Source organism: Tribolium castaneum, chromosome 4 (assembly GCF_031307605.1).
Source record: "Tribolium castaneum strain GA2 chromosome 4, icTriCast1.1, whole genome shotgun sequence".
NCBI lineage: Eukaryota > Metazoa > Arthropoda > Insecta > Coleoptera > Tenebrionidae > Tribolium > Tribolium castaneum.
Genome location: NC_087397.1, coordinates 1,723,595 through 1,736,789, shown reverse-complemented (window position 1 = coordinate 1,736,789; position 13,195 = coordinate 1,723,595). Strand labels below are relative to the sequence as shown.

Sequence of the window (13,195 nt, the reverse complement as noted above, 5' to 3'; positions counted from 1 at the left end):
GTAATTTTTTTTGTATTTAAGATGTAAAATGTTTAAATTTCCTACAAGGCAGCATCAAAAAACGCTTTTTTAAGGTACTGTTTTTCAACAAAGAAATAAACGTTGTTGCAATTTAATTAAATAAGAACGATTGGCGGCGAACTTCAAATCATTCAGTGAAATGTCATCGAAACGTCAAACGTTTATGTGTTAGCTATGTGTGTTAGTGTGGGGGCGGTTGATAACAGCGGGCATTGTTTTCTTATCAACATCCAAACAAACTGCATACCACTGCAAATTTTCCTCTCCTTCATGTGCCTTCGAACTATAATCGTTACGTAACCCCACCTATCCACAAACATGAAACACACCCCTGTTATCAACCTGACCCTTTCATCCCTTACCATCGTCGCGGTTTTTTACGGCTCATGGAGCCTTCTCACGGAAGTTATCAACACAATTTTACCATTCGGACTGATTCTCACAATCCTGTTAGTGTGTGCCGTTTATTTCCTCCGTGTCCCAGCCCCTAGTCCTGCATCCGTCGAAACAATTTTAGGAAAGGACCCCGCAGTAGCGTCCAGTGACGACGCCTACGTTATGAAGACAGTGGCGCACAGGGGCGCCGGCTTGGACGCCCCCGAAAACAGTCTGCCTGCTTTCAAAATGGTAAGTCTGACAAACATTATTGGGGGTAATTGGGGGTTTTAGTGTCACGATCAAGGGTGCGACGCTATTGAGTTTGACATTACTTTGACCAAAGATGGTGTTCCTGTTGTCTTTCACGACAATTGCTTGGAGAGGATGAGTGACTGTAATTTAGTCATTGGGGAACATAAGTGGGAGGATTTGTGCAATATTGACATATCAGTAAAGCATTTGTATAAGTAAGTGCAGGTTTTAGCCTCCTGGCACGGCCAGCTTCGATTGAATGAATTTTTAACAGGGACAGATTTGCCAAAACTAATATTCCCACATTAGAACAAACCGTAACTCAGCTTCTAGCTTCAGGCCAAAGGATGTTCATTGATATTAAAGACAATAACAAAAAGGTACCACACTCTCATCAAATGTATGATCAAGTGGCTTAATTAAGTTGGAAACAACGAATCAAAGCCACTTTGATCATAAATTTATTGGGAGCAGTGGCGGGTTTATTTATTATTTTTTTGCGTCAGTTTGTCAAAATAATCCACGGCCTTTTCGACCGCTACCCTGACCTCTACTCAAGAGCCGTAGTCTCCTCCTTTAACCCAATTTTAATCTACCTTGTAAGTCGCAATCTCGCCCCAGCGACCACCTGACTAAAGCTATTCTAGATCAGGAAAGGGAACCCAAAAATCGTTTGTTCCCTTGCTTGGAGACCTCATGCGTTTGCTTACGACTCGTTTAATTTTCCAATGGGGCCTGGCATTCGCCGCGGCAAAGTTTGGTACAAACATTTCTTGCTAGTTTTGTGCGATTTCATACACGAATGGGCCTTGACCAGAATCACGTATTATCTTCTGGGATTGTCGGTTATTTTGTTGCATAAGGATGCCATCAATGGGTAAGGAATTGCATGTGCTGGGGTGGTAGTGGACGTAATACGGGGGACTAATATCAGGGGGCGATTTTGAATTTTTTTTTTGTTAGAAATGTTTACGTACAAAGGATAAAGATTTAAAAAAAATGTATCTATTCAAGTTGTTGATAAGAATTTGGTTGGTTTAAGTTAGACAAAGTTTTAAATATTTTTTAAACAGTTATCGCAAAAAAGTTAATGGCTTTTTTATACAATTTTAATTATAAGCACATACTTATTTTAAAATTATAGAAGCAATGACAACAACGCACTTAATTTTTTTTGAGTGTTTCTGTGTTAGATCGGACTCTAGCCTAGCTAAGAATAAGAAAACCCAATAATTAAAAGTGAAAACCCGTTGTAAAAATTGAAGTGGTTTTTATAGTTTTGAAACAGATATTAACATCACATTAACAAATCAATTAAAAAATTACTTACTTCTTTTTTTTCTTGTTTTGTTTTTATTAAAATAATTCTCTGCTACGTGTTTGTTCCTTAATCTTTTTTGCATCTTTGGCCGTTTCCGGGGCGTTTTGATAATTTTTTTTTCTCATAATACGTATGTCCTGTGAAAATATTTGGTTTTTCACGGCTTATTAACTCAAAACTTAGCAATTTGAGTCAAAAAACCCCCTAATTTTGGTCTTCCGTACGCGTCAAGTTGCAAAAATTCGAATGGAAAAATGCAACTTGGACGGTTTTTAGAATTGAATTATTTTTAGACGTACGGTCTACGATTGGCGCAAAAGGGGATTGAGGGTGATGGCTTGGACGGTAAATACGCCGGCTGAAAAGCAATTTCTTGCACGTGTGCTTAAAATTACTTATCTTACTGATACTTTAACGGGTGAAGGGACTACACATACTCCTCCTTTGTAAATAAAAAGTGACATAATTTGGTGGTTTTTGGATGTATGGGCAGCAGCGGGGTTTAGGCTAATTATAAGGGCAGCAATTTCCGCATTTTTACAATTTTAGCCAAAAACATGATCTCGTTTTTTCTGTGGTTTAAAAAATGATTTTTTTATTCGCAAGCGGATTTTAATGATTAAAATTAACTGATTTTATTGTGTCATAATTTTGAGCGTCTGAAGGAGTTCAAGCATGTTTCCTTATGCCATATACAAATATATTATTTTGTATTTAGGTAAAGTAAATAAAATTATATCTATGAATTGTTACAATTTAAATCAACTTAATCAGCTCCTGTCCATTTCCCAATCTTCCGTCACAAAGCCAATTTTTTCTTTCTACTTTCATTGAAAAATTGGAAGAAAAAAGGACGTAACGTATGCCAAGGACAAGTGTATTTAAAATAAAACGTAAAGTGGTTTTATTCATTTATTTAACAATTACTGGCTTTCGAAAATGTGCAATGGAATAAATTGCCTTGTAATAAAAATACGTACAAAAAGATTAACATTTGCGACGTTTTAATTAAAGAAAAAACATTACATCGTTAGAAAGAGGACGTTCACGGTGGCATATTTCGCTTTAGAAAGAAATACAACGATGGAAAACACTTAAGACACATACAAAAATAAGTAAACATCACAGAAATTTTTTCATCGACTTTATTTTTAATTTTCTGCTTCGACTTGTGACTCCTCCTTCTTGCTTTTCTTCTCAATGGTTTCGGCCATAAACTGCCAATATTTCGCTCTGACGGTGTCATATTTTTCGGAAAGTTCGTTACACAAATTTTTGGCTCTTTCCAAATTGTAAAGTGGGTCTTCATTGCCTTGGGAAACTTGCTCTGAACACATATCAACAAGGAGGGCTAATAAAAATGGAGACCTGTTTCCCGAGTTGTATAATTCCTCACAAAATTCAGTGACTTTTTTGTTGCGGCTAAGGCCACACTTATCATGCAATAACACGCTAAGAAGGAAAAATTAATACAATTGCGTTTACTGGAAACGTTAGAAATACCCTCTTAAGTAATTCCAAGCGCTTTCGTTCTCTGTTACGACTTTAATATTGGACAGAGCGTAGTCAATTTCTCTATTTAAGACTTCTTCTGTAAACCCGGTTGTGCCCATAACTACGAAATATCTTTGATTCCAAGCTGAGTTGTTCCTGATATCGTCCGAAATGAGACTATCAATGTACTCAAGCTCTCCATCATACAAACTATTAAAAAATAATTACGGTTACACAAAAAAGTAAATTAACGTACTTGAACGTTTTAATTATCCACTGCCTGTGTTGCCAGGCGTGGTAATTTTTCGCATCTTTCGCTAAAACGGTCTCAGTCAAGTACTTCTCCTTTGCTGCATCTTGCAGCCACTCCACTAGCACCTTCCTGTGGTGCCAAACCTGGTAATTTTTCGGCTGATTATAAACAATAATCTTCTCAATAAAGTCCATCTCCTCGTTCAAATCCTTATTCAAAGCTTTCAAAATTTCACGCCTCAAATTCGAAAATGACCCAAAAAATCGCCCAATAAATTACAGTTACCTGTACTGCCAAACTGTATAATTCGCCGGATTTAGGGCCGCAGCGTCCTTGGTAAGGTTCAGGGCCCGTTCCGATTTCTCCCCGCTTTGCAAAACAGCTCGGAAATAATCAAAAACATCCTTAACTGAAAGTTTTTGTAGTTACAAAGTTGAGGTGTGCACTAAACTTACACTGTTCAGTGTAATCGATTGCGACTATTGGCTGATCCCCGTCATCCTGGGGCACCGGGGTCACATCTTTCCATTCCCGGCGGTCTTTGTACAGCTGGAATGTGGTATCACTCTCGTCACTGCTACTTTCACCCATTTTTTCAATCAAAAAGTCGCCCCTTTTTTACCTAACCACAAAATTCGGATTGTCAATAGTTTGACGCAGGGCTCTTTGCTATGGGCCGAGTGGGCGTGCGTCCGAAAAATACAGTCGGCCAGTTGGGTGTATAATTGGTTGCGGGGTAAAAAAATATGCGAGTAGGGTTTGTAATATGTTTATAACATTAAAAATGAGTACATAATAGATCTCCTGACTTGTCTTATTTACAAATAACAATGAGTTATTTAGATGGGTAACATTAAAATGGGCCTTAGACTACTCTATACAGATATAAACAGTGATTAGGATGAGGATTAGGAATATGCGTGGATTATCTCGACCATATTTTGGTAACAGTAAGCCTTACTACAAATAAACGTAATCTGCGCCTTGCAGCTTTTTTTGTAACGTTCGTATTTGGCACAGCTCTAATTTTTACCCATTAAACATATACAGAAATGATAAACATTAACAACATATAGAAGAACATTATCCTTATCAACTTGGTACATAGCACCATAGACGCTCCATTATAAAATAACTGTCGTAATAAAAAAGCTACATAATTTAGGTATCTTAGGTTTTTCTAACCAAAATATTGTCAATCTTTTGACTAACATACATCACACATTTAGATCCTAGTACATTGAACAGTCTTACATATATCAACAATAATATAATCTAGACTTTATATAGTGACATACAGATATGTCTAACGAATATGGCTCACTAGTAATGATATCGTCGCTTTATTTATATCGCTAAGACGTTTCCCGAATAATACCCGAATTTTGGGGAAACTTTTAAAAGCTTTATACCCAATTCCACAATTTTGTTGGACAATATAAAAATATCTACTTTAGGGTAACAAAAATTCTAAACCATTGGTGAAACGGTTGAGTAATCTTATTACAAATCAAGCGACTTTTAGCAGAATAAATAAACCGCATTAGCAGCAATTTTTTTTGGTAATTAATGCAAAAATGCGATAGGTACATTTGCTTAAATAATATTTGTTATTTATCTATGCTATATTTATCTGATGTTTAGTTTCTATATATTTAAAATATATTATTTTATCTACATCCTCTTTTATAAAAACTGTAAGAAATTTGGTATAAATGTACAAACTTACGGTGTCAAACGAACCGCAAAGCCAGCGAACCCCGAGATGAGTTATCGTTCCGGTAATTCGTCCCACACCGCAGCTTGTTGGCTTTTCATAAATCGTTTTGTTATTAATTTATCACTGTTTTAAATAATTTAATTACGTTGGTCATTGTATCGCGGTCGGCATTCGTTCATGTCCAGGAGGGCGGTGGACGAACGCCGACTGGTGAACGTCATATCGATGAATCGAAAACAGCCATGGAAGAAGAGATGTCTTCGTCTTTCCTGCAGCACTCGAGAAATTCGTCCAAAGTGACGACGCCGTCCTTATTCTTGTCCATTTTCTGCAATCGTAAAATTTCATGAGATAGGGGGCGGTTATCGGCGAATGCCCATGTAGTTTATAATATCGCAAAGGTCGGACCACTCATGTTGAATAATTCTATTGCCGGAAACTGAATTTTATCGTAGGTATTTGACGATATTATTTCAGTCGTGTTCGAAATGCATTCTGTTTTCTCGGGAGGGCACGGTGTCGTTGCGAATGAACGGCTGGGGCACAAGCGGGCCATAAAATGTTGTTTCCTACTTCTTTTATCAAAAAATTGTTAAAATATATCCGACGGCTGATCCTCCGGGAATCGGCTTTGTATCAGTAATGTTCAGCTACAACTTTCGCCAAAGTTTTAAACTGATAACTTTGTCACAATGAGTAAACTCCTCTTTGTTTCGAATACACATGGACCGGCTCCAGCGAATGCAAATCAATAGAATACATCATCTACGACGGCTGTCTCTCCCTTCAGACACACTCAAATCGCGCCCTTAACCGTCCAAGACCGAACCGTCTTTTTATATTTTTTGCGGCTTTTTGACTGTTTTCACACCTTTTTTCGGCGTACAACTCTTTCAGTCATTTAGATCTACAGAATTTTAATCATACCGTTTTTAATTTTTTTTTGTATTTCAGTCTAATGTTCCAATTTATTAGTGTTTCTCTTTTGCAATCGTTTAAATGAAATAAATGAGAACCATTGCTAAACATTTTAGTACAAAAGTTTTACTAAATTCAATTTTAAATTCAGCAAGCTTTGACACTAGGTTTCAAATTACTCGTGGACTATCCTGTATAATTTTTATTTAAAAAGTTTGTGTTAAAATATCTGCAAAACACGGTCAGTACTTGGGGCCTCGGTGGCCCAGTGGTATAAGCGCCACTTACAACGGGGGAGGTCGGGGGTTCGAACCCGGATCAGAGCAAGAATTTTTCTGAGAAAAAAATTGTAGAAAAGGTAAGTGAATCAAACGAGAACAAAAATAAGAGATTGAGAGAACATATAGACGTATAAAAGTAAAGCGAAGCATAAAACTGAGAGAAATAAGAAAATAATGCCGCAAAGGTAAAAGTACGTAAAGGCGCCAAATTGTAAACGTACTTTTTGTTTTGAGAGAAAAAGAGATGAACGTAAAGGTGAAATATAACTTCAAACTTTAGTTGAATCCTTAGATGGCTTATACGCCCGGTATCTTTTGATGAAATCTGGTGAAAAATTAGGGAATTAAATTGAAAAAAAGTGGAAGAAAATGTTTTCGCGAACTAATTCGCCGACTTTTGAACTGAATGTATTTGCGTTTTAGGTGAATTATTGCAATTATATAGTTTGTAATGTTTATTTATTTAAAAAGTTTGTGTTAAAATATCTGCAAAACACGGTCAGTACCTGGGGCCCGGTGGCCCAGTGGTATAAGCGCCACTTACAACGGGGGAAGTCGGGGGTTCGAACCCGGATCAGAGCAAGAATTTTTCTGAGAAAAAAATTGTAGAAAAGGTAAGTGAAACAAACGAGAACAAAAATAAGAGATTGAGAGAACATATAGACGTATAAACGTAAAGCGGAGTATAAAACTGACAGAAATAAGAAAATAATAAAAAAAAAGTACGTAAAGGCACCAAATTGTAAACGTACTTTTTGTTTTGAGAGAAAAAGAGATGAACGTAAAGGTGAAACATAACTTCAAACTTTAGTTGAATCCTTAGAACACTTACTTCTTAAATTATAAAAAAATAAGCGTGAATATTTAATTTATCTCTAAAAATTTTTAGTTAACTGAGTGTGTTTCGTAAAGTCCCGAAAAACATTGTTAATAAAAATCATGGCCACTGTGAATTCAGTAGGATTTGCGCACGTCCACTATTTTTGACTAGAAAATACACAAATTTGGTGATTTTTGGACAAATTATGTCCATTTTCGGTCAAAAACGGGCTGAAAGTCACAAAAAAGGTAAAAACAATTTTAAAATTGTAGAATCAACTTATATGCCCGGTATCTTTTGATAAAATCTGGTGAAAAATTAGAGAATTAATTTGAAAAAAAGTGGAAGAAAATGTTTTCTCGAGCTAATTCGCCGATTTTTGAACTGAATGTATTTCAAGGTGAATTACTGCAATTATATTGTGTGTAATATTGATTTATTTAAAAAGTTTGTGTTAAAATATCTGCAAAACACGGTCAGTACCTAGGGCCTTGGTGGCCCAGTGGTATAAGCGCCACTTACAACGGGGGAGGTCGGGGGTTCGAACCCGGATCAGAGCAAGAATTTTTCTGAGAAAAAAATTGTAGAAAAGGTAAGTGAAACAACACGAGAACAAAAATAAGAGATTGAGAGAAAATATAGAAGTATAAACGTAAAGCGGAGCATAAAACTGACAGAAATAAGAAAATAATGCGGCAAAAATGTAAAAGTACGTAAAGGCGCCAAATTGTAAACGTATAATTGTAATTATTAATTTTTCCAAACCGACAGTGTAGATTTTAATAAGTTGTGTAAAAGTCCTACTTTTCTAGGATTCTTATAGTTTTTTTTAGAATAATGTTCCCAAGAGAACTGATGTCTCCGCAACATATCGCTGAAGACTTTACCTCAAATAATTCGTCTCTTGCTTGGACATTAAAAAATGTTGTATTGTTTAAGAGTTTAAACTCCTTACAAATTGTTGAATAGTTTAAAAACTTTTTCTAGAATCTCGATTACTCGGGAAACCGTAATTCGATTCGTTGTAGAGGTCCGTTTCTTTGACCCTCCCATCCAAGTTGTTATTGACACAAAGCAAACTCCCGAAAGACATCGTTTTTGTCCGGTTCTCTTTTTAGGAAAATCCAATCAAGAGTACGATTTATTTCATTTGCGACAATTTCACCTGAAATATCCTGTCGACCTTTTCCTTGACGGTGTCTTCGTCAACGCACGGCTCCGCCACCTTCCCCATCAAATCATAAACCGCACTAACAATGTCCGTCATTTCCTCGCGCGTTATGCACCCATCTCCATTAATATCGTACAAGGTGAAAGCCCAGCGCAGTTTCTCGTCTAGTGAACCTCGCGATAAAATGGACAAATTCTGCACGAAGTCCTGAAACAAGAGATTATCGCTCGGTCAATATCCCAACAATCGCGCTTTCGATTAACTCGAACTTAATGGAGTTCAGACTTCAAACTTCACGTTTTAAATAAGTGACAAGTAAAGCCTGAAAGACGGCGTCAATTTTCGCCCCATTTGTTTTAAATCATTTTCTCGCAACTTTCCCTGTTATTAAGAGCTTGATCTAAATAAAACGATCCGGGGGTTCGTGTCAATAAAACTTCGGGAACACGTCCATTCGTATGCCGCAGACGTAAACTTCATTATACTGCATAAAGGTTCAATGAAATTTTACTTCAAAGAATGTGAATGCGGATCGGGAACATCAAAGCAAAAATTGCATAAATTTGTAAATTGTGGAGGACTTTGTACTGTTTCTGGTCACTAGGAGGGCTTTTAGTTTAATAGGCACAAAAGCTTAAGGGTTTTTATTTTCAATCCATAGAAAACTAGCTAAATCCCCAATATATGGCTTGTAACTTTAAAAAGTTAAAGAGATAGAGTTATTCAAATGAGTTGAAAAGTTTTGTGTTAATTAACTCTTGCCTTCCATTATATATAAATTGAATTATGTTTTTTTGTAATAAAATGGCCACTTGCTTTTTAATTTAATTAAAGGGAACAACGAACCAACAAAAACCCATCATTGTGATTATTTAGTTGTAATATTTTGCATTCTAATCAGAGACATGATATTCTCGATTTTGCGGCCACAAACCAGCATCCCCTCGATCAATGTTGCAGTACTCAATTATTAGTAAATTAGCGAAGCCACAGAATTATAATCAATTGAAATTCAAAGCCTCAAATGGTAATTGTCGAAGTCTGTGATTTTAAACAAATTAGCTCCATTTGTATGCAGTCACAATTTTATTAGTCTGCTCTTAACGTCTGTGTAATCAGATGTTTGATAAATCTGTAGTGATGTGGAATTTAAAGCGTTAGAGTGCCAAATATGGTTGTGGCTGCAGCTGGGCTAAACATTGACTTGGGTTTAAACGCCAAGTTGCGTTAGGTCGGGAGAAGTGCACTGTTTTAAAACGAGAATGCATTTGAAGGATCAATGTCCTATCTGTTTACTATAAGCCCCAATAGCGGTCGATCACAACTCCGTTATCCTTTAATACACATGCGGACGTTGGCGAGGTCATAGCAGCGAGCAAAAGGATAAAACGCATATCCATCCATCAATTTGACGTGGTAGACTGTGTTGGTGCCGCAGAGTCCCGAATAGGTCGAGACACACCCTCTTCCATTATCCTCTCGGTCGTCACTTTCAATGAGTCCATTTGCATTGCCCATCGAAGGAAATCAAATCGCCGGTTTTTTGGGGTTTGCTTGAAAACGACTTTGGCCTAATTGGGCGGGAAAAAACCCATGGAATTCCATACGGATCGAACGTTTTGATAAATTGACGCTGACGCTAACCCGGGCAGGGAAAGCTATATTTAAAAAATTTGATTTTTGCTCGTGAAAGGTAAAAGCTTGCACGGTTAAAAATACTCGACTAAATTGAGAGTTATTGTTATAAACTTTATTCAATTATTGGATGATGCGAACCGGGCTCTGTGTGGAATGTTCGGGGAAAATACTTGTCTAGTTAATTTTTCAAAATTAAAAAGGATTTTTGGCGGAATTGGCAAGCGAAATAATTTTTGAAAGTTCCAACAGTTTTTCCAAGAAAAATCTAGACTGCTTAGGTGTTTAATGAAGCGATAAATTAACTCAAAACATTTAAAGCATTTTAGTTATTTATTTCTTGGTTGAAATCACAAAAAAACTTTAAATTAAATATTGCCATCAAGATAGTAAAGAGAGATCTTTTTGGTTTGCCTAGTAAATGAAAGCAGACAACAAGATTTCAACCAAATAATCAAAACACGTAAATATAAATATTAGTACAGTACACATAAATAATTACGCAGTAAACAACTCGAATAACAAAATATACAATTTGCAATGTTTTGATATTAATATGTTTCCAGTAATTTATTGCAAACAAATAACTATCTCAGCTCATAATCATTCAATAATTCACACAAGCTGTCCCAACAATCGGAAAAGCTCTATAACTTGGTTATTACAGATACTGAGTTTTTCTTTTTTTTTAATTATAGCTGCGTTTCTGCTGCATATTTCTCAAATTTTACGGTATATATTACAGTAAAATTAATCAAATTAATCTCAATTTCCTGTTTTTAAACATCGTTCAATCAAAACTGCTGCTTAAAAGCCACAACTAACGACTTATTCAAGCGAATAAAGCCGCCATAAATGTGTAAATTTAAGAAGTGCTTCGCCTAAAAGTCAGTAGTGATGAGAATTGCATTTCAAACTTAACGTCTAAGTTTTAAAAGCTTTGAGATGTGCATTGCACCTATAAAAAGTTAGTGCTCATTTAAGGAAGGGAATTAAACACACACGATTCTCATCATCAAGACCTTTACAATGTCTGATCGCATTACCGCAGAGCTTGAAAAAAGTTTACTTTTTATGAGTGATGGTCTGTAATTTGTTCACTGTATCCGCTTAAACACTTCGGTTTAAGCAAAGAATGAGGCAAAAACTTCTCGACAAACATCACCGTCAATAAATCACAAGGAATTATAGTAGTTACAAATTGAACCTCCGGCAAACACCGCCATATTGCCTCTTTTTTTCCAAGTCAGACGTGCAAAGCACAAGATGTTCCGTAAATTCGTGATAAATATATCACTTAAAGTGGATATTGCTGTTCCTTTAGTCACATAAAACTGTTTTTTTGCATTGGAAGTCGAAAATAAAACCGTGAAATATCGCGGATTATGAATTCGATGGCGTCGATTGTGTAAGGATGCTCGCTAGGGCCCATTGTCATTTACAGCTGCAATATGTCACCGGGGACATGTGCTCATTACTCAAAAAATGTGTTATCATCAACGCACATGCAGCGTTTAACCCGGAAATCTGCTAGTCTAAAGGATAATTCGGGCAGGGAGTCTCGTGGGATGTACGAATGCTTGTGCCTGAATAAAACACACGTCCTGGGCGATTTTGCTGATGACGGCCTTTAAAGCGGTTAATCAAACTGTTAGTAAAAAACATATCAAGGAATTTGATACGTTCAGGAAATAAGCTCGGTTAATTTGAATCTGACGTTACGCAAATCTTGTGTAACCTATTGGATATATCGCCGCAAAACTTCATCGAGTCGAGATCTCCTTTCATCCGCCGAAGCTCAGGAAATGCATGCAGCATTTGTTCGCAACATACCTAGAATAAATGTAGAAGCAGTCGCTTTGAATTCTACACCTCTTCATCCGCCTTGTGCATACTAGATCCCAATACCGCTTGAAAGCTCTCCTGATGCAACATGAACGATCACGATTTTCGTAAACAAAGCTCTTTAAGCTTTCGAAACTCTCGGGCACATTCCCGAACGTAAAAAACAAATCATAACCCAATATTCGAGTGCACGCTACTCCAGTAAGTAGGTAATACAGTTGTGCAATTTCCTGGAAACTCCCTTAAACTCGTTCTGAATTATACATCAAGATGAATCTTAACTCTTGATGCAGCTTTTGTGAAATAACACCCAGAGCTGAGTTGTTTAAAGGCATTATGAAAACACACTTTTATGGGGATTTGGAAAGATAAAATTTCAAACGAGACGTAGTTTCGCATAAAAGAACAGCAAGGTTTAAAATGCAGTTTAGCCGGAGGCGCAACATATACACAAGCATGCAAAAGTAATTAGCTTCAAAATTGATTGCGTAAAAATTCATTTTTTTTTAAATTCATTCATGTATGTAAAGTAAAAAAATAAAAATAAAATTGCTTGTCTTTCAGTTTCAGTTTCAGTAGCATTTGGAAAATTGAGGTCAAGTCAAACATTTGCTATTTGATGTCGACTGTTAAAGCTCTATAACCTGGGCTAGTCACTTTACCTCAAAGCTAATTAGTCCGCTGTGTTGCTGATCCAGAGTATTGAACACGTAATGAGCATATTGGCTGGTGTTGGCTGAAAATAAACGGCAAAGTTATCACTTATTTACGACTCAACAAGGCAAATATTTTTCCAATTAAATAAACGCGTGCAAAAATTCCCTGCATCCATTAAACGATTGGACTTGTGAACAAACAGAATAATGGATTGCAGCTTAATTAATGATAGCTTTGGCAAACAATAATTGGCCGGAAAGCTTGCATTGTATGGATAGTGTGTGCCACATGAATATGTAAGCTTAAATTTTCATTATTTGGGTTTTATGCGAAAAAGGCCCGACGTGGAAAGTCCTCATTCTTCGCCCACTTTATTTGTAATGTGGAGATAAGAGGGTCTAAATCAGTGGCGCTTGGATTATGCAAAAT

At 36.5% G+C, this 13,195-nt stretch overlaps 3 protein-coding genes across 9 annotated transcripts in view; 1 reads left to right on the top strand and 2 right to left on the bottom strand.

The window, feature by feature from the left end:
• Window positions 1-199: 199 nt before the first annotated feature.
• On the top strand, window positions 200-2,439 carry LOC661873 (uncharacterized protein). Its single transcript, XM_968005.5, has 6 exons — window positions 200-648; window positions 691-866; window positions 926-1,031; window positions 1,158-1,250; window positions 1,299-1,528; window positions 2,266-2,439. Exons 1-6 carry the CDS (start codon window positions 340-342, stop codon window positions 2,420-2,422), a joined length of 1,071 nt encoding a protein of 356 aa, XP_973098.1. The 5' UTR covers window positions 200-339; the 3' UTR covers window positions 2,423-2,439.
• Window positions 2,440-2,870: 431 nt separating this feature from the next.
• On the bottom strand, window positions 2,871-4,389 carry Fnta (Farnesyl transferase alpha subunit). Its single transcript, XM_968048.4, has 5 exons — window positions 4,175-4,389; window positions 4,005-4,128; window positions 3,723-3,956; window positions 3,476-3,676; window positions 2,871-3,424 (listed from the first exon to the last, which is right to left on the bottom strand). The coding sequence occupies exons 1-5, from the start codon at window positions 4,308-4,310 to the stop codon at window positions 3,124-3,126; spliced, it is 996 nt and encodes a 331-aa protein (XP_973141.1). The 5' UTR covers window positions 4,311-4,389; the 3' UTR covers window positions 2,871-3,123.
• An 83-nt stretch (window positions 4,390-4,472) lies between these two features.
• LOC661960 (Kv channel-interacting protein 1) overlaps window positions 4,473-13,195 on the bottom strand; it is a 69,200-nt gene continuing 60,477 nt past the window's right edge. For all 7 annotated transcript variants that reach the window (XM_015985225.2, XM_015985227.2, XM_008192064.3 and 4 more), the window contains 3 exons: window positions 12,772-12,845; window positions 8,624-8,836; window positions 4,473-5,767 (listed from right to left, as the gene is read on the bottom strand). In XM_015985225.2, the coding sequence (XP_015840711.1) occupies window positions 5,657-5,767; window positions 8,624-8,836; window positions 12,772-12,845 (398 nt within the window). In that variant the 3' untranslated portion in view covers window positions 4,473-5,656. The remainder of the gene's footprint in view (window positions 5,768-8,623; window positions 8,837-12,771; window positions 12,846-13,195) is intronic.

Excerpts from the sequence above, each read along its gene's own strand:
- LOC661873 (XM_968005.5), top strand. The coding sequence starts at position 340 with ATGAAACACACCCCTGTTATCAACCTGACCCTTTCATCCCTTACCATC. Across the intron at positions 649-690 it reads GTCTGCCTGCTTTCAAAATG|TGTCACGATCAAGGGTGCGA; the intron begins GTAAGTCTGACA and ends TGGGGGTTTTAG. Across the intron at positions 1,251-1,298 it reads ACCCAATTTTAATCTACCTT|ATCAGGAAAGGGAACCCAAA; the intron begins GTAAGTCGCAAT and ends AAGCTATTCTAG.
- Fnta (XM_968048.4), bottom strand. The coding sequence starts at position 4,310 with ATGGGTGAAAGTAGCAGTGACGAGAGTGATACCACATTCCAGCTGTAC. Across the intron at positions 4,129-4,174 it reads AATCGATTACACTGAACAGT|TTAAGGATGTTTTTGATTAT; the intron begins GTAAGTTTAGTG and ends AAAAACTTTCAG. Across the intron at positions 3,957-4,004 it reads TATACAGTTTGGCAGTACAG|GCGTGAAATTTTGAAAGCTT; the intron begins GTAACTGTAATT and ends TTCGAATTTGAG.